At 44.8% G+C, this 24,389-nt stretch overlaps 2 protein-coding genes across 2 annotated transcripts; both read left to right on the forward strand.

The window, feature by feature from the left end:
* Window positions 1–1,416: 1,416 nt before the first annotated feature.
* On the forward strand, window positions 1,417–13,653 carry LOC135825101 (uncharacterized). The gene is made up of 15 exons (XM_065337838.1): window positions 1,417–1,843; window positions 2,439–2,534; window positions 3,162–3,240; window positions 4,007–4,059; window positions 5,093–5,234; window positions 5,884–6,013; window positions 7,635–7,696; window positions 8,232–8,404; window positions 9,473–9,486; window positions 9,949–10,047; window positions 10,338–10,436; window positions 11,228–11,293; window positions 11,855–11,892; window positions 12,386–12,491; window positions 12,969–13,653. The coding sequence occupies exons 1-15, from the start codon at window positions 1,474–1,476 to the stop codon at window positions 13,062–13,064; spliced, it is 1,623 nt and encodes a 540-aa protein (XP_065193910.1). The 5' UTR covers window positions 1,417–1,473; the 3' UTR covers window positions 13,065–13,653.
* A 2,206-nt stretch (window positions 13,654–15,859) lies between these two features.
* On the forward strand, window positions 15,860–23,694 carry LOC135824611 (uncharacterized). Its single transcript, XM_065337344.1, has 8 exons — window positions 15,860–16,169; window positions 17,650–17,813; window positions 18,848–19,145; window positions 19,679–20,157; window positions 21,061–21,247; window positions 21,583–21,620; window positions 22,548–22,590; window positions 23,162–23,694. The coding sequence occupies exons 1-8, from the start codon at window positions 16,127–16,129 to the stop codon at window positions 23,200–23,202; spliced, it is 1,293 nt and encodes a 430-aa protein (XP_065193416.1). The 5' UTR covers window positions 15,860–16,126; the 3' UTR covers window positions 23,203–23,694.
* Window positions 23,695–24,389: the final 695 nt, after the last annotated feature.

Here is a 24,389-nt window from a genome sequence, read left to right on the forward strand (position 1 = left end):
AAAAATGTCTAAGTCCCTCCAAAGTCGAAAGATTACAATGCCTAAGTGATCGATATAAACAGTCGATACAAGCGGTCGATATTACAGCGATATGGGTAATATAGGACCAGTCAGGGATCGCAAGAATTAGTGGAGAGCAGGGAGCACCTACACATACACGTTTCGATGTACGCTTACATCGATCTGCGTGTAGTTGCCTAGGACTTATTAGGGACCGGCGGATTCTGCTCGAAAAGGTGGCAGATTCTGCTCGAAAAGCAGTGAAATTGGCAGAACCATACAAACCTTATGGCGGGCAATTCCTCGAATTCTGCTCCATTTCTTTATCCACATACCAAACATGCATGAAACTTACCAGAAAAGGTAACGAATTCTGCCAATTTTTCTGCCGGCAGAATCCGCCGGACCCTAGAACTTATTGCCTGGGGTGTTTTTCTAGGAACGCTATGCTTCCACGCCTGTAGAGGATAATGACTGTATTCGCTTCCAGTGCATGATCATAATTATAGGAAAATTATAGGAAAATACTCCAGTACATACCCTTGGTCACGTGCTATTGACAAGATGAAAGCATGTAACAGTTAGTGGGTTCACTGCATATGCAAGCCGTCCAGTCCACTGTTGGCTAGAAATTCAGTCAGAGTGAGTTTTGCCACCACTCACACTCATGCAAGTTCTTCGTCTTTTATTTAGAGTCTCGCCATACTTACATATATCGTTAGATGAGAAGGCAGAACTGCCCGTGTATCTGGTGCAGCAATACCAGACAAACAAACAAAATACCAAAATATAATAAGTGTCAAAGCGAAGAGATGCAAAAGAAGCATATTGCATACATAATTACACAAAGGCACACAATGAAAACCTTGGGCAAATTCCGTTGTGACTCAGAGTTTCATGGCTGAACCAATCATGAAACAATCATCGTTCTCTGATGATTGGTTCAGCCATGAAACTCTGAGTCACAGCGTAAAGTGCCCAAGGTTTTCATTGTGTGCCTTTGTGTACGCCACTCTGCCTGAATAAGGTATTGAGCACTTTCGCATAACCTAAGCCTACTGCCCCTATGCATACATGACATTATTATAATATTATTGCGAAGGTTAGGAACACTGGAGACTGTACCATGTACATGTCCTTCTAAAGCTTTGGGTCAGGAACAGACTACTAGATCAAACCCAAGGACATCAGCAATATCTTTATAATGGCCCATACGTACAATGTAGAGCTTCACAACGCCTGGATTTACGCGACGGTCGCCTTCAATTATGTCCAGATCCCCTAAACAACTGCCCGAACTGGTGTCATCCACCAAGGTCACGTGAAGAACGCACAGCCATAATGTCCACAAGCCTAGCCTGGGATGACAGCTATCTGATCAGTGAACATCTGAACACATATCAATACTGAGAGCCGAGGTGCAACTGCGCTACTCTGGGAACATCAGTGAACACTAATTTGACTAATGAATGAATGAAAACGGTTGTCGCACTGCGATCCTGCCGATCGATAGCAACGAAATGCAACATTTTGCTTCCACGCGTTCTCTTGATCGACCGTATACTCATGTTGGCGACCATGTACGCACTAGTTCTCTGTTTTATCTACCTGCCATTGGGCATTATCGCTGTGGTGATCCCTCGTGACGTGAACAATTGGGATTTGGTTTCGCAGGAGTCGAATGGTGACATTCCCAATCATTTCCAATTCCCGCGGACACGGAGAGTCAACACAGTTCCTGGAGATCACGCCTCTTTCCTGCAACATTCAGGAGCCAAGTGGAACAGTGGCAGAGTTTTGCCATCTCCACCACAAACCCCGAATGGAACGTACGCTCTCAACGGTGAGTTATTTAGGCAGTTTTTGTTCAAGCTACCATTGAACAAATTGCATACGTAAAAGGTCGTGCATTGCATTCTTCGATCCACTCGAGCAGATGAAAAAACACTCACCGATTTTTTGAAATCAAGGAAATGGACATCGACAATTAAAGTTGGAAAATGATATCGGACACATTATTGATGGCTAGACAAGTGGCTTGCCCAAGTTTAGATAAGCGTGATCTTGAGCATCATCGTGGTCGTAAGCCATGCGCATCCTTCGAATCCCAACTAATAGCCGATCGTGATTGTATTTGTAATTTCTCCTCCTTTCTCCTCCATTTTTTCTTCTCTCTCTCTCTGACCGTAGGAGGTTGTCATTCATAAATAACTCGACTTTTCAGCCATAGAAAAACTCCATGCAAAGGGCTGTGCTTAGTCATGCCTGTAGTCCCATCATTTTATGTTTGAATGACTGCAGTTGTAAGAAAAATTTTCAAACTGTTGATCCCGTAGAATCTACTTGTACTATTATAACAGCCGTCAGAGCATGTAATGTGATGCCATTAGCGAGTTTAATCATTCTCCCCAATTCTTGTTGTTTCACCATCAATCCAGTGCGGCGGTTTGGTGCGAAAGGGGATGGAAAAGGTGATGACACCGCTGCCTTTCAGAAAGCTCTTGACCAGTCCTACAAGCTGGGTAGTCTCTTTGGTGAGTTTTCTTAAGTATGCTGCCTTTGAAGATTCAACAGTTAGAGGCAGAGCCCACACGCTCTCTTCCATTATCATTGCAATAATTCAACTCATTTCACAATATGGTTAATGGAAGAGAGCGTGTGGGCTCTACTCTTAACTGCTTAAGAAGGGGCAGGAAGCCTCCCCACCTTTACTTTGAAGATACAAGTAATTGAATGTTTACCATGTGACGTTCATCCACCGTAGAGAATATTTATAGTGGTGCTGTCATGGCCAGGAATTAACAGAACAGAATCCAGAAGTTTAGACGAGTTTAATGACTGTCCGTCTTACACAATCTAGTCTAGAAATCAAGTGTAGTTGTTCACTCGTTACTACTGTCTACTCAAGGCTCTTCTTGCTAAAAAATCCTCTTACTGAGTCACAGCTGGTGTTTATCCTTTTCCCATGCGTTTTGTTATCAAGAACATTCTCCTTTCACGGCAGGTATGTCTGCTCACTCACATACATATATTCAGAACCGACTGCTCCCTCGACACTAAGTAGCTTCTGGGTGTTGAGTGTTATCGACTGTATTGGTCTGCGTATCTTTGCTTGTGTGGTGTGCGTGTGTGTGTGTGTGTGTGTGCGTGTGTGTGTTCAGTCTTGGCCCCACCAGGACAGTACGTGATCCGTGCAAACCTCACCATACCAGTCGGTGTCACCTTAAAGGGATCGTATATGTAAGTTTCCAGACCTTGCTGTTTCCATGCTACCTTGTCCTTGGACACGTTCAGGCTTGCGAATCCAAATAAACACAACCAACCAACTAACCAACCATGCTACATGTACATTTACAATTTTGCATACAATTACATGCATTTCATCCTTCAAATTCCCATGATAGGCATCCACTAGCATTTGGAAAATCAATTAAATAAAATGAAATGAAAATGAAAAGAAATGTTAACCCAGTGTTTTACAACTCCATGCCATCATCTTTCCATCTCTGGTACTATAAATTACCAACTGGATATGGGAATTTCCCTTGGTAGAAAATTGTGGATATTCTAAACGTCTTGGACACATAAACACAAGAAGGGACCCCGGGACAGGACTTCAGACTACTGGTGATTATGCAGTACACGAGCACATACACATATACACACCCAAAAACGCAAATGAACACACCGGGCCTCTTTGTAGTAGTACATTGTCCTGTTGAGCCACGGAAGTAAAATAATTTCAATACAATACAAGACAATACACACAAACACACAAAACGAACACACACACGAACGCACACACACACACTCACGGACATTGAAATTATATTGCAAACACACGCATACACGCAATCCGTGACAAGGGTAAAATGCAGCGTGTTTGCTATAACGATAGGGTAGTTATACCAGTAAACATCCTACCATGAGCATAATAGTCGGTGTAGCACGCCTCTCAAAAGTCTCTTTGTCTTCATTGTCTATCGCCCTACGGTGGTACCTGCAGGTATGCTCCATCACACGTCGTCAATCGTAACCCGCCTCATGACCCTCCATCAGGTAAGGACGAGCCTGAACTGAATTTGTAGAAGCCCAAACAAAGTGGTCAGGCAGTAGAGTGGTTAAACTTTGCAATGTACATGTTCATACCACAAGCAGATCTACTGCTACTTACAATCTACCAGCGAAATGTATAATAATTAATAGTATACACAGAGAGAGAGAGAGAGAGAGAGAGAGAGAGAGAGAGAGAGAGAGAGAGAGAGAGAGAGAGAGAGAGAGAGAGAGAGAGAGAGAGAGAGGAGAGAGAAGAGAGAGAGAGAGAGAGAGAGAGAGAGAGAGAGAGAGAGAGAGAGAGAGAGAGAGAGAGAGAGGAGAGAGAGAGAGAGAGAGAGAGAGAGAGAGAGAGAGAGAGAGAGAGAGAGAGAGAGAGAGAGAGAGAGAGAGAGAGAGAGAGAGAGAGAGAGAGAGAGAGAGAGAGAGAGAGAGAGAGAGAGAGAGAGAGAGAGAGAGAGAGAGAGAGAGAGAGAGAAAGAGAGAGAGAGAGAGAGAGAGAGAGAGAGAGAGAGAGAGAGAGAGAGAGAGAGAGAGAGAGAGAGAGAGAGAGAGAGAGAGAGAGAGAGAGAGAGAGAGAGAGAGAGAGAGAGAAAGAGAGAGAGAGAGAGAGAGAGAGAGAGAGAGAGAGAGAGAGAGAGAGAGAGAGAGAGAGAGAGAGAGAGAGAGAGAGAGAGAGAGAAGAGAGAGAGAGAGAGAGAGAGAGAGAGAGAGAGAGAGAGAGAGAGAGAGAGAGAGAGAGAGAGAGAGAGAGAGAGAGAGAGAGAAAGAGAGAGAGAGAGAGAGAGAGAGAGAGAGAGAGAGAGAGAGAGAGAGAGAGAGAGAGAGAGAGAGAGAGAGAGAGAGAGAGAGAGAGAGAGAGAGAGAGAGAGAGAGAGAAGAGAGAGAGAGAGGGTGGAAGCTGTGTTGCAACTCCGAATTTCACTTAGTTACGATATCATGCCTCTGGAAGCTTACTTACTACATAGGTCAGATGAAGTTTTATGACAACCAAAGATGCTCTGTCCTTGTTGCTTGCGCTCTCTGGCTCTGAGTGCAGAAGGATCCGTGCTACTCGCATACGGCGGTCGTAATGTGTCATCAGGATGTCTTATCACCGTCAGTGAGCTAGCTACGTTCAGTGGATTCACCGTGTATTACCCGGATCAAGTGCAGGACAAAGCACCAGTACCGTATCCATGGTAACTAATCAATAAACAGTAAAACCTGGTTTGAGCGACCACCCCACGGTGCAAGAAAGGCGGTCGTTAACGCCAGGTGGTCTTTAGAACCAGGTCCCACAGTGTCTGTGTAGAACTGTCGGTGCATGGAAAAGCGGTCGTTAAGAGCAGGTGGTCGCTAAACCCAGAGGTCGCTTACACCAGGTTTTACAGTACATGTATTTAAGAAATAGAAGAGAAGAACATGAGAACGAGTTATGAAGCAATTGTCCACGACTACACTAATAATAGGCAGTCAGAAAGTGCGATCACACTCACAAGGCAACATAATGCAAAAAACACTGAGATGCGCAGTTTCTTCAAAACTTGTTCACATTTATTCTCTTCTCTTTTATATTTATTATTGGCCCAGTCACCCAGTTAAACTATTTATTTCAGTGCTATTTATTGCAACATTCCAAGAAACTGTGGGAGCCGAGGCCAATTTGGAGAAAGGGTTCGAAAGCGGAGGCTTTGTGCATAAAGTACTCTTGCACCTGTGCGAGATCTGGCGTGTGCAAGTACACTATATGGTGTATTGTCTTGGTTGGTTTCTGTGCAAGGGAATGTAAGATACCAGAATGTCTGTGTCCGTATGCCTTCCTATGTGTTCACGTGTATGTGCATGCAGGTCTGTATGTCTGGATGGCATAAACACTGCTGTAACTGACGTGGAGTGTCTGAACTGCTGGAACGCTGTCAAAGCTGTGAAAGCACCCCGCCACTACATCGCCCGTATCCAGGGGCAACCAATCAATATGGTCAGCGACAATCACACAAATGGTCTCGTACAGTGAAACCTGTGACTAACGACCACCCCTTGGGGCCCGAGAAAGCGGTCGTTAGTGGCAGGTGGTCCTTAGTTAAAGGTCTGCACCGCACAACCATATATGAATGTGAGACCGTCCGCGCTTGGCAAAGATGTCTGTAGTACCAGGCTGGTCGCTAGTCATGGTGGTCTTTAGTACCAGGCTGGTCGCTAGTCATGGTGGTCTTTAGTACCAGGCTGGTTGCTAGTCACGGTGGTCTTTAGTACCAGGCTGGTTGCTAGTCACGGTGGTCTTTAGTTACAGGTTTTACTGCATCTATATGTACAGTAAAACCTGTGACTAACGACCACCACTTCGGGCGAGAGAAAGCGGTCTTTAGTGGCAGGTTTACTGTGCATGTATGCATGCATTCATCTATTGAATTGATCGAAGGACGCTGCAAAATGCTGCCAGCATAGGATAAATAACCATGCAGTTTATAACTCACCAAAGTTCGGAGAAAATCGATTCTGAAAGCAAACACACGAAAAGTTGAACCTTAGTTAAACCTGCAACAAGTTGCCATGTTGCGAGGTGATGTCTGCGGCATTCAGACGTTTCATACTGTAGTACGAGGTGAATAGCAATTTCTGGACATCAAAATAAAATAGAGGCCCACTGGCTGTGTGTTTTACATTTTTCATATCTTTTTGTATCTATTGTATGGCCTAATCCTTCATCTTTCCAAATATGTGACAATTGCTCATGCTGTGATCCCAGAGACTTTATAGCAGGTTGTTTTCGACAGGCCAATTTTTTGGCCTAAATTTCAGTGTATGGAATTCTGGACATGAAAGTAAAATAGCGTCAATAGGCACCCTATACTGCACCATTTTTGTTATTTTTTTTATTGGTGGACTGCAGTTGGCCTCTTCACACTTCCAGCCAACAGGTCCAAGACTATACAGCGTCTGAAGTGGAGTGATCATGGGGAAGCCAACGATTCGTCCATTACTTCTTATTTTACTCAAAATTCAAAATTCTCATGCGACACAGTACCACAAAACTCGTTGAAATGCCTCCCAAGAAAAGGCTATCAACAAGGCACCGACACGAGGAGAAACTACAACAGCCCAGCTGTCAACTACAACAAGAAAAAACTTCATCAACCTGATTGACTTGACTCTACACGCGACGAAAAATTATTTTACTCGAAATGTCCAGAAATGTACAATGTCCAGAAATAGCAATTCACCTCGTAGTTTTTAGAATTATGATGAAGAACAGCAAGGATAACCAAGGCTTGTTTGCTGCTACTTCATGTTTCACGCTCTCGCAGTCATCAGACAACACAGGTACATCCTCCAGTAGAAGTATACTATACTATATTTGCTTTTCAATCCTTTGTATGTATGGTGGAACTGGGATAAAATATACCTGAATGGTAGGATGGCTTATGTAGTATGCTGAGTGCTCCCATCCACATAAGTGTCCGTATGGATACATACACGCTTGCTTCTTGCAATATTCATTGTCCGTACTAAGCAAAGAGAGGTCCTATCAGAGTCCGGTGTCAGTGAGGTAAACTGTAATGAATAATGTGACGCTTGTGTTCAATGTTCCCTATGACCAGGGTGTGTACGTGGATGAGAATCATGACGTTGGACGTATTGAGGATGTTCACTTCGTCCCGTGGTGAGAGTTGCATTCTGCTTGTGGACATGTATCATAGACAATATTAAAACTTGAGTGTCGTTCTTTCTAGTGGAAGGAGTCTCAAAAATGGTCTCTAGGACTGGGTTCTAAAACAATGTTGATCTGTGACAATTGGATTGCAAAAGTAGTCATTGCCTAAAGAGTTGTCCTTAGTGATGATTGCCCTTGCTCTTCTAGTTAATAATTGTGTTTCTGCTCTGCTTAGGTTTTCAATGCTTTTGTTGTTCAGTTGTTGAGAGTACATAGAGAGTGGAAGAAAGAGGATGGGAGAGGAAGAGAAAGATAGTGGGAGAGAAAGATTGTAAGAGAGAGAGACAGAGACAGAGACAGAGACACAGAGAGAAAGAGAGATACTGAGAAAGTAAGAGGGAGAGATAGAGAGAGGGATAGGGAGATTTGGGTATTTCAAATAAAGACAAAGCAGCGGCAAATCAGTAGCAGCAGTTTCTAACTTTTAAAAACATTGTTGGAAAACATGTGGCGCATTTTTTACTTTGCTCCCATGTTGTTTCAGGTACAGTAAAAATCTGACATACATTCAATGGCAGTTCGTCAATGGCCAAGCATTTGTGTTTGGTCACACTAACTGGCAGTACGTGTTCAATACGTTTGCCTTTGGGTATGCAGTGGGCTATCGCTTCCTGGACGCAGAGACTGGTGCCTGTAATGGCAACTTCCTGGGGATAGGTGAGAATGTGTTGAATCATGTCGGTAGCTTTGAACACTACCGTGTTTCTGCCAGTATCAGTTATTAAGAGGTGAACATCCTTAGTTGTCAATGCTGGGGAAGACGAAAACAACAGGGTATTTAGGACGTAAATCGTCCCGTGTTTAACAAAATGTGTCCTTTGGTAGAATATCCTTTAACCAGGATTGCAGTCTTCTCCCGGTCGATCACATCACGGGATGTAGAACAGTGCCACATTCTGTAGAGTGGTCTAACAGAAATATATAACACGACGATACGCAAGAGGTACACAAAAGGAAGTATATAGGGCTGTTTTTTGTTGTAACTCAGAGTTTCATGGCAAAAACCAATCATCAGACAATGATGTCTGATGATTGGTTTTTGCCATGAAACTCTGAGTTACAACAAAAAACAGCCCTATATACTTCCTTTTGTGTACCTCTTGCGTACTACGCTCTGCCCATTCCGGGCATTTGAGCACTATTTCAGGTTAAGGCGCACACCCTCTGTGTAACACGACGATACATTGATTCCAACTCCACTCAACCCTTGGCTGACCCATATCATGTTGCCGCGTTGGCTCCACTATCCACATGCCTTGATCACGTTCCACACAAACTGAGTCACATAACAAAGATGACAAAAGTTGGAATGATAGTAGGCTCGGCTGCGCCTTGTAAGGAAAAAAAGTAGACACAGTTGTATTGCCACTGAGCTACAGAATCTAGGACTTGGTCAACACACACCGGCATATGGGGTCGGGCGGACACGTGATGAACGTAGTACTGACGTTCGTGCCTATGATCTCCAGCACCAGCGACTGGATGTCCTGGTCCGTGATGCGCTTGATGTGCCCGTTGCGTGTTGGTCTTTGCCCAAAGCCCTTACCATGAATATTGTAGTTTGTGATATCAAAAGAGAAACCTTTGTCGATACTTTCCCTTTCAGCCTTGGCGACTCAATGGCGAGAGTTGGGTTAACCTGTTGTATGTGGTACGGTGTGCTCTCTTTCTTTCTGTCCGTTATCTTTATACACGCGCATGTTTGCTATGCCCCGGATATCTCAGGTGCTGACATGATGGTAGGTTCGTGTTTGGAATAAGTCATGTACAGTGCCTACAATTCACTCGTGATTATAGGCACAACATTTCAAATATGCAGAGGACAAAAAGCACACTTTTTTTTGAAAGATGCAACATTCGAGACTCCTCTGTCCTGCACAATTCCTTTCAGGTGACTAGAGGACAACATATATTCGATTTGTTATATGTTTTGTCTGGATAATGGAGCTTCAAAGTAAATTACCTGTGTGTATCTCCATGGCAAAGATGAATGTTTCACAAAATCCGCACCCACTAGTATTTACTGTCTGTCATGCATTCCTGGCTGTGTCAAGAATACCTACAAATGATCACAGGACAATGCTGAGTGTGTGTGTGTGTGTGTGTGTGTGTGCGTGTGCACGCGTGCTTGTGTTTGTGTGTGCGTGCGCGCGCATGCGTGTGTGTGTGTGTGCGTGTGCGATATCTGGGCATGCTTACAGGCAAATTCCTCTGTCTTGGTGGACAATGTAAAGCCGGACGGAATACACATAACCAACGGGGAATTCACGGCGTTTCGCAAGTACACATGGGGAAAACAGGTACGATGTCTCAGCATTGGACCAATCCAAGCTTGCAGTGAGAATACCAAAAGCAAGTATACAGAATGCCATTAAGTCATGTCGAAAAGATCGATATATCTTCATTGATTAGTGGTACTACTGTCGTATCTCAAGTTTGTTTCCACGCGTTCCAGTGTACATGTACACGTATTTTCTCAGCATAACTATGAAACAGCTAGCCTGCATTTGGTAACAACTTATTCATCATCATTAGCTTGAGAGACTCGGTACCGCAATGCTGTTCTTGCTTCGCTTTGCGGCTACACCAGATTGCTGATCCAACACAGATCCACATCCGGGGAACGAACAGGGGAGGCGTGCGGATAAGCAACTCAGCATTCTGGGGTCCGTCAGACCAAATCGCAATTGTAAGTACATCAGATTCACGGAAACTGAGCATTGGTAAAATAATACATGTACATATAAAATAGAAGAGAACACATGGGAACGAGGTCTGAAGCAGTAACAATAGTCTGCCAGTGGCCTGTCAGTTGAGTGCTCTGTTCTAGCAACTTCTGACGGCTTAACGCTTGTACCTTGTTTACAGTCGCAGACAGTTGCTTCATAACTCGTTCTCATGTGTTCTCTTCAATTTTACATCAGATTCCGTACGCCCACCGACCGCTAGGTTTATTTTTATGGTTAGCCAGCATCTAGGCTTGGACTTGGAGTCGTGACTCAACTGTGACTCAACTGTGCTTTCTTCTTCTTTCTTTTTCTTTTTTTCCCTTTCTCTTTTTCTTTTTGAGTATTTGCAGTCTGTGTTTTCTGTGTTTTTCTCTCTTTCGTGGAGGCTTGCTTGTTGTATCCTTGGCTCTCGGCCGTTACTTTATCGCCATCATAATATTGGGCACCATTGCCCGTTTGGTCTGCGATACAAAATAAAATTTCAACAACAACTACAACTAGTCCACATTGCACTGGACGTTACTTCTAGAGTGATAACAGACTATATGGATATCACCTTCGCTTGCCTGACCAAAGGTTCTGGAATGTTGGTAGAGCGTATATTTTGATCATCTTTTGCCATAGGTGGTTGCAGGTGCTCTGCCCGTTCACTTTATTCTGCATCAGCACAATCGAACATTTGCCCAAACACAACTCCTCGTTCAACCTATTGCGTCATGCATACTTCCTTTCACGGTCATGTTTTACACAGGTGGCAGGAAGTGGAACCACTGGCTTCATGGGGTGCACCTTTGTCAACTGGGATGCCTATAACATTGTAAGTTCATCATCGGTGTACCAGCCAAATCAAGACCCTTTCGTTCTCCAGAGCACCTAAACAAAATAGGTATCACTGGTTGCCGCACTACAATGATCATTGTGCTGATCCGATAACGAAGTGGAGTGTAGCATTTGGTATACTAGTAGTGTTGGCTTGAAATCAAACTGAGCATTTCTAGAGCCATTGTGGATAGTTGCTGCATCACGTCAAGTCTTTTGCAATTATTAATGCCTTTGAGCACAGAGGCAGTGCGCCTTAAGAGTGCTCGATGCTTATGAGGGACTTCCAATCTCCTTCACTGTTGTCTGATGGTTGTCATGAAACTCTGAGTAACAAAAAACAGCCGACGAGGAGACAATAGTCGTAAAATGGCAATAAATAAGATAAATTCATTTTTGCTGTTGTTATGAGTGCACAATTTATCTTATTTATTGCCATTGAACAACAACAGCCATTATTCTTTTTTGTACTACCTCTTGTGCAGTTAGTTGAGCTGTACCAAGGGTGGATATACATGCCTTATGGTCTATGGTACATGTACCGGTGTTTATCCTGCAGCGGACACCAGCAATCTATGTAATTGGAGCTACTGGGAAGTAAGGCATAATCTCGTATACCCACATGTGTCTGATACCGCGTGCATGGTGTAGCCTGTTGAGTTGGAAAAAAACGTAAAGCTCGTAGTCGCAGGCAGGCTAGATACCTCACATTGTATACTGGTGTTGCATGCAACTGGTGAAACCAGTAGATGAACAAAGGGCCTGAATACGGACGGAATTTAAACTAGCACCATTTCTGGGATGGAAATTGTGGGCACAAGTTATGGGATCGAGTTTACCAACTAAACCAGATTTCTGGGATGCACCATCATTTCAGAAACCCATGCACCCAAATTCGCAATGCACTCTAGAAGCTAATTTGATCATCTAACGCTCATGTTTGTGACAGGATAAATACATACACTATTTTGATTCCAGTACGCTCTCGTGAGTAATTGAATGTTCATATGATTGTAATAAATTCTGGCACTCGATATCTTTTTTGAAGCTTAGTATTCCTGTGTTGATATTTCTATCCTTTGTTGCCTAGTCTCATCGTTGAAGGTTGTGACTTTGCCAAGAAAGGCAATCCCCCAGTGCATATCATTCTGGACACTACCCTGGCCAGAGCCATCATAACTGGGAACACATTTGCTGTAAGTCGCTACTCGCTACTATTGCCTTTCGGTAGGGGTGCTTCACAGAGTGTAGCTGTACTTGTGCTTCTACTACATCACACCCCCATACCCCCTCCCCCCCCCCCCCCCGCTCCCCACTTCTTTCCTTTGTTCATTGCACAGTTCTTGCAACCGATAGCTTGCGACACATCGATTGTACATCAGATTAGGCGTGCAGCAGGTGGCAATGATTACTGCTGTTTCACTTAAATTGTAAATATATCGGGGCCTAACCTAAATGAAAAGTGTACAAGCTGTGCAGTATTCAACTCTGACATACAAATTCTATTCCCGTAGTTTGTTTTGGGGGGGAGGGGGGGGGGGGTAAGAGAGGGGAATGGCTATGGAAAATTGTGGAGATTACTTGCCAACAATAATCATTTATGTTCCCTTTTCAACTCCTACCAACTCACAAGTATTCAAATTACAATGTACCTGTGTGTTGTACATTCCCAGACACGGCTATGGATGTATGGATCGGCTCATAATACTCAAATCGGACTCAACGCGGATGACTCAGAACACAAGACTATACCCAATGATCAGCCCTAAGTGCAGTTCCAAATAGCTCTCTTGTTGGAGGCTAGATTTGACACAGAGGAATCTTGCTTCGATGTGATTAATGGTATTTCTCTCTCACGCCTCACCTTTGCAACAGCAAAACCACAGTGCAGGGTCGGCTGCGGGCAGCCACGTTGCAAGATAGAAGGAAGTTTCTCGTTTCTTTCGAATGCTCAGCCAACGAGAAGCATACACGTTCACAGCAAGAATCATTGCAGTTGGAATATGCTCTTAACGCTTGGCCCATAGCAGTGGCACGCTGTGCTTTAGCTATTCTCGGATTTTTGAAAGCTTTTACCTGTGTCAATTCTGTACAAAGTTGGTACACACTCTTGAATCTGTTTCATGGTGCGGAACACCCTCTACAGATGGTCAGACATCAGAATCAAATGATACAGCTCCACAGAACTCTTACACATACTTCCGATCATTGTGTCGCATTGTGTCGGTTTTATATTTTCAGAATAATTATGCCTGTTAAAATGTGATTGCTTCATGCAACCACGACCTTGGTCTATACTTGCCTGACATGCAGAGGATGTCCTTCAAGGCCTCAATGTGCCGATGTACAAAGTGGTCATTTGCTCGTAGCCATTGTTTTGTCCCAGGGCGTGTCTGGCAGTAGGGACCGGCGGATTCTGCTCGAAAAGAAGTGAAATTGGCAGAACCATACAAACCTTATGGCGGGCAATTCCTCGAATTCTGCTCCATTTCGTTATCCACATACCAAACATGCATGAAACTTACCAGAAAAAGTACAGAATTCTGCCAATATTTCTGCCGGCAGAATCCGCCGGACCCTATCTGGCAGAACAATTGCTTTCAATGCTTTGCGAATGGTTGGGGGATAACGTGTGGATGTGTTATCTCAATTATTTTACATCATGGGGTTCCGAACCCGTGAGACCTGGACACGGTGCGTTGAAGTTTAAAGTTGCACGTAGTTGCAGCTTGTTATCGTTATGCCTCGACGCAAATACTCGATGGAGTAAGAGAGCTTCGAGCAGAAACATTTCCAGCTATTTAGAATCCTTTTGAAATTCCTTTTCTGTCACCATGACATACCGTGCTATAAACATCGTGGAAAAGTCATTGAGGCGCCAGTCACCCTGTACGATGTTTGCAAGATTATCTATTGAAACCCAGTGATAACTACTCTGAATGTGTTGGAAATGTAACGCTGAAACTGTGAAGTGCCACGTGTCCTCAAAGTTTTGATCATGGTCACTGGGATGACGTTGGCGAAATTGATTTATAAACCGCGCCGTAAGTAATTTAGTTCAACTGCATTCATGCTGTAGCAGGGAAAACCAGACTGGTTCTCTTCAAGGACGTATCGCATACTTACAGGGAGAAATGTGTAAGACTAGTATTACTATTAGTATTGCATAGTTACAGTAGTTTGAATCCCTATGGTATGAATGGACACCTACTGCTAGATGTCAAAGCACAGCGGCGGATGGTGCAACAATGCAGACACAACAGCGGAGGACAGTACAGTCAGAGAGTGTCTGTCTCATTCTGCAGTCTGCACGGTCGGTGCACAAAATGGGTCGTCACCACCAGCTGTCTCTGATCTGGATATGACAGATCGCGCACACACGCACCTGTCTCTTGTGCGGTTCTGAATCCAGGAATATGATTTCGTGAATCCGAGACTTTTTGCGCACTTGAATGTCATTTCAAAAAATAACAGTTTGCTGTAATACTTGGCAGATATACATCTCACGTGTAGACAAGTGGTGCAAGGGCATGTACACCACGGTCATGCACGCGGCCTTTACTTGTGACAGAGTCAGTACATGTCCGATGCGTTGGTACCGGGCTTTTACGACTCCCTGGTTGGTAGACCCAGGTGCTCGAAGTCCGTACAATTTTACAGTGTGTGTTTGCCGAGCTGAAACTCACACTAGCAATGATCACTTGCCAGAATCCTGCTCGTGGATGGAAGGTATCTTGTCCAAGTTTGTTCTGAGGCCAGGCTCGATTGAACCAGGCCATCTTTCGATCCGATCTGTTTCTCTGGAGTTCGCTCATTTTTCTAATCAAATTTTGGTGTCGCAGAGGGTACTCTAAGTCCGTACTGATCAGAGGTGACTCGAAATACACACATATTTCTGCTAATTGCTAACTTGCAATCCCTCGGTTACGACGAAAGCACCGAAGGGATATGTGTGGCATGTGCCTCCACCAGTATTTCTTGCAAAAGCGTAGTTTGTTGCCGAAATGCAAGCTGTTTTTAGTCGGCTCAGAGAAGAAGCAGCTGCGCTGTGAAAACCGCGGGAAACAGTGGTGGAGATGCCAGGAGTGTCAACCTTTCTGCAAGGATTGGTGGTTCTCTGTAAATTCTTCTCCTCTGGCCATTGTCAGCTCTAAGCTGGCTCTTGATGATTGAGTGAAGGTCTGTTTGACGCTGTGTCCGTTCGAAATCGGTCTTGGCAAAGTTGATTTTTGCATGAAATGTAACCCAATTTGTATTTCGTATGGACACTCGAAAACCCACTCCCGTGGTATGGGACTTCTGCTTATCGTAGATCCCTGAAAATTGGTACGCGAGGAGCACATACCACACTGTCCCCTCCATAAAATATTTGAGTCGAATACAATAACAGAACATGAAATTATGGGCGTACGAACTTAGGATACCATGTACGGACTTCGAGCACCTGGGTCTACATGGTAGAGGTCTGGGCTGGAGTGCAGGATAAAGTCTCACACCACAGAGCGCTGCCTTGGAGGCATGATGACATGAGTCCAGATCTATCAATGCACAGACGCGGTAACACGGTCGCTGCTGACGGTGCTCTCGTATTCTTCAGCAGTTTGAACATTGACAGTGCAATCATTTGCAGCCAGAATAAATGGCAGGCGACGTTTCAAATGAATTAGTCCAGTTTGTTGAGGTGTTAGCCAGCCAATTCAGACTGCTTGTCGCCGCATAGAAGGAGCGAGAAACCAGATTTCCCTTGCGAAGTTCCTGCTTGTCGTTTTTCTTCAGTGGCAATCGGAAAGCGTACGCTGTTGTAGATGGAACGTTCGTGCTGGCGACTAGAATGGAGGAACGGAGGACATTGAGCGGTTGTATGCACACCATCGGTAAGTCCCATTGTCATTGCGTATTCAGCACTTTCTAGCAAGAGAAATTGTAAAGGCTCTCCTGAGATATCCTACAATCAGTTTTACAGTGACTTGTACCCAGGTCCATGAGTTTCTTTTGGTGACAATTTTACTCAGATCATGATTACATTTTTGTTCTGCGTGGGTACTGCCAATACACAATCATTGCTTCTGCCCATAGTTCCGCATTCGTGGATTTCGATAGGTAGATATCCACAAAGGCACACAATGAAAACCTTGGGCAAATTCGTTGTGACTCATGGTTTCATGGCTGAGCCAGTCACCAGACAACGTTGTCTGGTGATTGGTTTTCATGGTGTGCCTTTGTGTACGACGCTCTGCCTGAATTAGGTATTGAGCACTTTCGCAGAACCTGAGTCTACTGCCTCTGTGTTAGGAAGATATCCACCACAACCTTTTCTTCACAACCACAATGGGATTCTTTTCATTTGTCAAATGTTTGCATCCGCGACAGTGTTGAAGGTCATATCAGCACATGAAGAGCTGAGTTGGAAAACCCGGTAAACGCCAAATTTGAGAAAATGAGATGTTCAGCTCTGTGTAATCAAAAGTTAGAGAGGCACCACCAGGCAAATTGTCACATTCAAAATCTGGCTAGAACCATTTCCAAACTGGAACCCAAATTTGGATTTAGATACCAACCGCACATAAAATGAATCCTTTTATGGCCATTATCCGAAAATTGATGACATGGATCTAGCGGGTTTTGCATCTCAGCTCTTCTTATGCAATTGAGACAATTTCAAGCATGCAAGTGTGACAGAAACACGCGTCCGTGTCCAACATGTATTTCAGTACACCGTACGAGGATTACTGTGAACTCTTCAAATGCTTGTGCGTACGAGAGCGTGTTTGTCCATTCCTATAACATAGAGCGCTACTAAAGCCATTCCACAGTCGAAAGGTTCATGCAACTTATACTACCGAAGCGGACATGGAAATCCAGTCGATGTACCGGGGCCGGCGCCCTCAGCGCGTGCAGAATGCTGCGTGCAGTGCACATGGTGATCCGATGCGACCAGCTCGCTGCATGCAGCGCATGAATACATTACGTACCGCGTATCCACGGCTGCATGGCCAGCGCCCCGGGGCAGCTAGACGTGCGACCGGATTTCCATGTCCACGACAGTATGTTGGTCAAATTGGCGGTGACAAACCGGGTAGAAGTTTGGATTTCGGGACAAGAATCTGGGTGCGGCTTATACTCCAGTGCGACTTATACGCCGGAAAGTGTGATACCCTTGTATGGATGTTGCCTGATGATTGCGAGAGCATGAAACTTTAAGTAGCAGCAAACAAGCCTTGATTGTCATTGTTGTTCTGTATTACGCTCTGCCTCCGCGGTGTTGAGCACTGTCAGCACACTGGGTACATCCTCCGGTGACACCCTTTTAAAGAATTTCTTGAATGTTCTTATGTTCAATTCTGTGCTGTGTAGATGCAGAGAAGGCATGCCGAATTCTGGAGCAACTGGCATCATCAGTTGAGAAAACAGACAGTGAGGAGCACATCGAGGATCTCCAGACATTACAGGAGAGCATTGAGGTGCTACGGAACCCTCTGATAACGCAATTGCTGGACATACGCCACTCTCATCAGCAGGTATGTTGCGAATGATCATTGGATAAGACATGTTATTTTTCGTTGGCTGAGCGTAGCGAATGAAATGAAAAAAGGGATTTTTGCCAGCATGTTCACCATATTTACGGCACCAGGATTGCGTCAGCTGGTTTTTTGTCAGTGTTCTCAAACTATTCTCTTCTTCGTGGTCTTTCTCTTTTCGTTGTAGTTGATCGTGAGTGAACAAAGACCACACTACTACTGTGATCTGTATCTTTCTGTTGTGTGTGGGTGTGTCTGTGGTGTACGCAGAAGCCAGCTAGCTGGCAAAAATTGATGCTTTCATGAATACTTGTAATGCCATTGGTGATAGCGAGCTAGCTGGACTATGAAGTTTGGGTGAAGATTTTGCCAACCATATATCTTCACAGCCATTAATAAAATGGGATTGTTTTCAAAGAATTCCGATTTGCGAGTCAAAAGTAGCACCATGTTTCCATTTTAATTACATCATGCACCCACCAAAAATACTGTAAAAGCCATAATTATATAACGAAGTGCTATTAAACTCTAATGAGATAACGAGGATAAATCGGTCGTTAAAATAGAAATCGTTATACAGAAATCGATACATATACTGTCCTATTGAGCGTTGAGAACGAGTGAGTATCGTTACCTTTGGTACACGTAAACTAGTAAATTTTGGTAAAGCGTTTTATATGCGCCTCGGTAGAATAATGGCTTTTACAGTAAAAAAATCTGAGGGCTGCAGGGGCAGCATGAGCCTTGGCGCTGCTTTCTGCTCACAATTCGGATTTCTTTGGTCCCGACTGTAGGTAGGAAAATGATTGTTCTTCGTCCTTTGGTGAGAGCTAAAAGGCAGCAATGCCTGTTCATTCTGGCAAAGTAAAATAGAATATACCAACCAACCAACGCACATAATGACAAGCGCAATTTTGGGCATTTGCTATTGGAGGTCAGTATCACCGTAGATTATGGTGTTAGTTTTGAAAAAATTCCCAACTGAACCTTATGAGTATGACTGTACTTTGTAAATAATGTGTGTATTGTATCAGATGCTGGACTCAGCCCATCGATTCCTAGCCACCAGTACTGCTTCAGACAATGATGAAGATGATGATGATGATGACATCATTGACGGTAATAATGATCTGGATGGGTGGGACGATGCGGACGACTTTGCCGTGCGCTACGGTATCGAGGCCAATCGCAACCGTCTGCCCACACCCGAACCCAGCAGTCGTCCCACGTCGTCATGTCATTCGGCGACTTCAGATCTCGACTCCCAGGACGAGCGTGTTCTGGCGAAGCTGCGCAGCATCGAAGGTGATGACCATCGTCACACAACGACAGGTATGGGTACGTGGCGAGAGCAGGCATACTGGCTTGCAAGGGGAGGGGAGGGGGAGGGGAGGAGGGGGGGGGGGGTAGATACCTTTGTGTAGTAGCATTAGGGGCGGGCGGAGGCATGTGTAAATGAAAGCCATTGTGTGCAGCTTGTGACTATTCCTGCATATGTGTATGTCACAGCAAAATTCATTGATTACATCATACTTGCTGCATATCTGGGGCAGATAAGTGCCGTAGTGCGTACAACAGAGTTGCGGTTGTGCAGAAAGAGATCGGCTTGAATCCAGGCACAACGATTGTCACAGGCAGAAATGATCTCATTGTGCAATCAACAAGAATGAGAGGATTAAAAAAGTGTTTATCTCCGAGTTTCGTGCACTAAGCGATCACCAGAAAACAGCTATTGGACAGCCTATAACCTCTCTGCTTTTCATTGTATAATCACAAGGGTCAGCACTTTTACTTCAAGTAACATGAAAGCCAATGCGTCAATACTTGTTTCGTGTGGTTGTGCGTCCATTGATCTGTTGTTTCAGGTGCAGAGAGTCAGTTAGACAAGAGAATAGCAATGGGTACTACAGGCCAAACCAGACTCCTAGAACCGGCAAGTGCAAGTGCTGCATTCACAACAACAGCTGGCTCGGGTCGGCATCGTGATCCTCTCGCTTGCCTCGATTCCTCAATTAGCAGTGTCGACTCGGCACCAATATTCATGGACTCACGACGCGAGAGCCGGCACGACTTTCCCTTCCACGACAGCGCCACCTGTCGTGTCCTCTCGGCTACGTCTCTGCCGCCGATACTGGCTCGGCAAACCAGCAGCGGATCGTCGATACGCGGTCTGGCGGCAAAGCTGGCTACAAGTGGAATTGATCGACATGGAGAAGAAGACGACCTGCTGCCGGCTGATCTGCGAAGTCCGTCACAGTCGTCGGTTGAGAGCCATCACACCGCGGGATTGTCGGACAGTCTGGTGTTTTTGAGAAAGAAATCCAGTCTCAGCGAAATAGAGGAGGTGAGCAGAACAATGTGTGTTGATATCCGGGATAAAAAATAAATCATTATTAAAAAAAGTGAACTCTCTTGTCTGTTCTCGAAGGGAACTCACGACGGCCGGTAAACCCTATAGCCTGGATATGAACCTGTGTATTGCTTGCTGTAGAGATGCTGGGTTATACCATGTTGCCTTTTGGCTAGTAACTACGGTACCGGTCCACCCTCATCAGTATGGTATCGGTTACAAGACCAAACCTCATTAGTAGACAACAATCAAAAAATGCCTTGCCGCCTGTAACGTGTACATTCACATTCGGCTAGTAGATAATACTCGTTATCAGACAAACAATTATTTGAACCCCCAGGGGTTATCTACTAACAAGGGTAGATCTGCACCTGAATCACTGTTGGTAGTAGTGTGTGCTCTACACCCTGCCTACTGCCGTGGAGACAAATACGGGTGATTAATCCAGCGTGGTGTACATGTATCCGTCAGGTCAGCTCACTGCTGGACACACAGTTTTGCATGATCTTGTTGCGCCAGGCTCTTGCAGCACAAAGACCATTAACTGTACAGTAATGTCTGCGACCCGTACTAATATCCTGAACTGTATATACATTCGTGCAATTCATGTCAATGTCCAGAACTGCACACACATGTATGGGATTCATGCTGATGTCCAGAACTGCATACACATGTATGGGATTCAAAGTGATGTCCTGAACTGCAGGCCCATGTATGAGATTCATGCTGGTGTCCTGAACCATGTGAGAGAATTGTGTTGGGTACACCCAGGCGGTTAACAGGCGGCTCTGACCCGGTTGTAGGAGTTGGGCCAGGTATGCGTGTACCCGGTTGGTTCAAAACTCAGAGAAGACACTGTGATCGTGTTTAAAAACTGTTTTGTTTGTGCCCACCCAGGCGGTGAGTAGCCGACGGAGGAGAGTGATCAACTTCACCGTTCCTGCCGGGGAAGAACTCGGCTTGGAAGTAATCGGCTCAAGCCATCACGGACTGTTTGTCAGTGCGGTTACGCCGCACAGTCATGCAGATGCTGCCAAGCTGCGCATAGGAGATCAACTTCTCTCACTGAACGGAAAGACATTAGGTGAGCAGAAAGACGAGTTGGTAGTGCTGTTTGTCTAGTGGGATAGGACCGTGTGCGCGTGTGTGTGTGTGTGCGTGTGTGTGTGTGTGTGTGTGTGTGCGTGTGTGTACGTGTGTGCGCCTGTGTTTGTACAAGTGTAGCATATGCGTGTTACTGTGCGTGCACGCTTGCATGTTTTCACATGCGTGGTCTTCAGTGGTCAGGGTATTGGCCCGCCAACCAAGGGGAGGGGGGGGGGGTGAATTTCGCCAGAGGATCCTTCTTTTGCAGTGTTGGCACCACAACTCATCCTAATCGTCTCTTTTCCTTTTTTTTCCTTAATCGCTCATCTTCAGGTGGCAAGAGTCCGACAGAGTTTGCTATCCGTGTACAGGTGGGTGTGTCCCTGTGGCATATGGTTTGTCCCTGTGGCATATGGTGTGTCCCTGTGGCATATGGTGTGTCCCTGTGGCATATGGTGTGTCCCTGTGGCATATGGTGTGTCCCTGTAGCATATGGTGTGTCCCTGTAGCATATGGTGTGTCCCTGTAGCATAATGGCTGCTGCACTTGACGCTTACCTGTTAGCTGAAGCACCGTATTATACAGAGCTTAAGCCGCACTTTAAACCCTTAGAATTCACCCCCGAAAAAGGGTGCAGCTTACTTCAATGATCAAATTAACGGTGCCGATCCGGTTATATAGGACCGATGTCTGTATTTCGTGGCAAAATAGGGGTACGGCTTATACTACAATGTGGCTGACACTCCTGAAAGTACGGTAATCATGCTGTCACCCTTTGGATGAATCATTGTGATAAACAGCAAAATCACGTTTTGTCACCTTTATATTTGCTATTAATATTCATTCTCGCGTTTTTGTTGCGGATACACAATTAAAAAAAAAAAAAAAAATTTCACGGTTCGCGTGAGACTCGGCTGGAAGCCGGGTTTTCCGCATCCGTAGGAACGCCACCACCCTTCAAGGATCAAGGCGCAGATGCAGCTCCTAAAGCGGTGGGAGGTGAGTAGATCAGCTCACCAGCAAGTGGTCAAAGACCGAAAATCCCATTCACTGCATCCATGCGGATACACACATCGACAGCAAACATTCTCTCCATACCGTCAACTAATGAGTGTTCTCTCTGTGTTGACGATAAGGATATGTGTCGTATACTGAGACTCAACGCCGATAGAGGCTACTAGTAAGGAAGAGAGATGAAGCTTATGCACTTTGCTTCCCATCCAGATGGATGCTTTAGAACCCATCTGTCAATCATTGTGTTATTTTTGTCCTATACCTTCCTGTCCTCTTGACTACAGGAACAACCCAACGTATCTACTATAGTGCAGCAGAACAGAGCAGGTATGTGCCGGACAACATGTGCCATTCTTGAGGATCTATTCTTCATTGCTATCAGGTTCGGCCTCATTTTCTCTGTGCTGCACTGATGATTCCATGTAGGATGAAACAGCTCTGTCCGCAGCTTGAGTAACAACAAGTATACATACACATGCATCGTGCTTTACAGTTGGCGCAGTCGTGACAAGGTACAATGCAGGACAACTGTACTAAAAGAGATCCCTGCAGTGCATGCTATGGAGGCCATGATAAACTGAGTGCGAACATGGCCAATAGCTCGTGTGTAAATCTATGGTGCGCCAAGGTCTAATGTAACAGAGAAAGCAGAAAAAATAACCCCATCAATAACGGTCCATCCCCTCATCCCTCTCTCTCTCTCTCTCTCTCTCTCTCTCTGTGTGTGTGTGTGTGTGACAATAACTGCCTAGCGTAATCACTGGCACTTGCCTCTGGGAATTACCCACTCACATGCATCCACACGAAATATCCCGCTTGGATATGCACTAGATGTTACGGACTACCTTTTAACCCAATGGTGTGTGCTGTGTGATGCCTTCTTTGTTCTGTGTTATAGGTATGGAAGAATTCTGTCGATCAGTGATTGGAGGACCGTAGTATAAATCTTCAACTACCAGCATCTGATAGGCTACCCTTGAATCGATACTGAGAGTCTAGCTTTCTGTTTATCTTGACCTTATATGTTCATCTATGTTCAACGTCTTTTTGTTATAATATTTCTACTCCAAGATTGCTTATGTTATCAGAGTGGGAAAATTCAATTTAGAATGCTTACACCATTTCCACTATGAATTTAGTTGCTGAGATATACAGCCACATTCTTATTTTATTGATTTCTTGCCTTGAGTTTGGTCTTGTGCGTCTGGCGGACAAGTCGGATGAAGAAAACAATATCCTCGACAATGCCTGGTCATCCATTGGCACCCTACATGCCTACCTATCACTGTTCATCTATTTCACTTGATATGACAACATGAGCTTCAGTTGGATTATCTTTACAACTTGAATGCCGATGTAGTTACAAGGCCATGATATGGAATTTGTAATTTATTTCAATCGCACAAGCTTTAGCTGTGATGCGGAGATGAATTGCTGGTTTGCCCCAAGTGTCGGTGTTTGCATGAGAAGGCTCGCGAGTGTGAGCGCAGCGAGGGTTTTTGTGTGCTCATGCATTTCGTGTGCGCTTGTGGGTATGTGGTGGCGGAAAGGAGGCTCTTGACCGGCCCTGTACGCGAACCCGTGCAGTTTTGTGAGGAGCATCCATGTATGGGGCTGTACGTAGGTGTGGGTACTATATTGGGCTGAAAGGATCATCCATTTAGCCCAATCGATTACTCTTTATCATAACGATCGATTATTCGATTATAACCCTTAAGAGGCCGCACCTGGAATATGTACGTGGAATGGCCAAAAGTGGAAATATGTACAAAATCTTACCCAAAAAAGTGATATGTATGTTGACCGGACGCGACCTTCACCTTCGAGCTGCATGCTCCAGCTTCGTTGTACTATACAGCATTTTACAAGGCGAGGCGCGCGTGCAGTGTGTATACATGTAGTAGATGTACTGTGTACTACCGGGGGTATCATACTCTTTGCTGCATGCACTGCGCGTATAAGAAATTAAAAATTTAAAACACGCAGAATAATCGTAATCGGTAATCTAAACGATTGCTCGATCGTTAGAGTTATCAACCGAGTACTCGATTATTCGGTATAATCGTTTCAGCCCTAATATTATGCTCATGTGTGTGGTGTAGTTTATGCCGATATTTACATGTAGG

The sequence above is a fragment of the Sycon ciliatum genome, chromosome 9 (genome assembly GCF_964019385.1).
Source record: "Sycon ciliatum chromosome 9, ocSycCili1.1, whole genome shotgun sequence".
In the NCBI taxonomy this organism is placed as follows: domain Eukaryota; kingdom Metazoa; phylum Porifera; class Calcarea; order Leucosolenida; family Sycettidae; genus Sycon; species Sycon ciliatum.

Excerpts from the sequence above, each read along its gene's own strand:
- LOC135825101 (XM_065337838.1), top strand. The coding sequence starts at position 1,474 with ATGAAAACGGTTGTCGCACTGCGATCCTGCCGATCGATAGCAACGAAA. Across the intron at positions 4,060-5,092 it reads GCCTCATGACCCTCCATCAG|AAGGATCCGTGCTACTCGCA; the intron begins GTAAGGACGAGC and ends CTCTGAGTGCAG. Across the intron at positions 12,492-12,968 it reads TAACTGGGAACACATTTGCT|ACACGGCTATGGATGTATGG; the intron begins GTAAGTCGCTAC and ends GTACATTCCCAG.
- LOC135824611 (XM_065337344.1), top strand. The coding sequence starts at position 16,127 with ATGGAGGAACGGAGGACATTGAGCGGTTGTATGCACACCATCG. Across the intron at positions 16,170-17,649 it reads CGGTTGTATGCACACCATCG|ATGCAGAGAAGGCATGCCGA; the intron begins GTAAGTCCCATT and ends TGTGCTGTGTAG. Across the intron at positions 22,591-23,161 it reads AGTGCAGCAGAACAGAGCAG|GTATGGAAGAATTCTGTCGA; the intron begins GTATGTGCCGGA and ends TCTGTGTTATAG.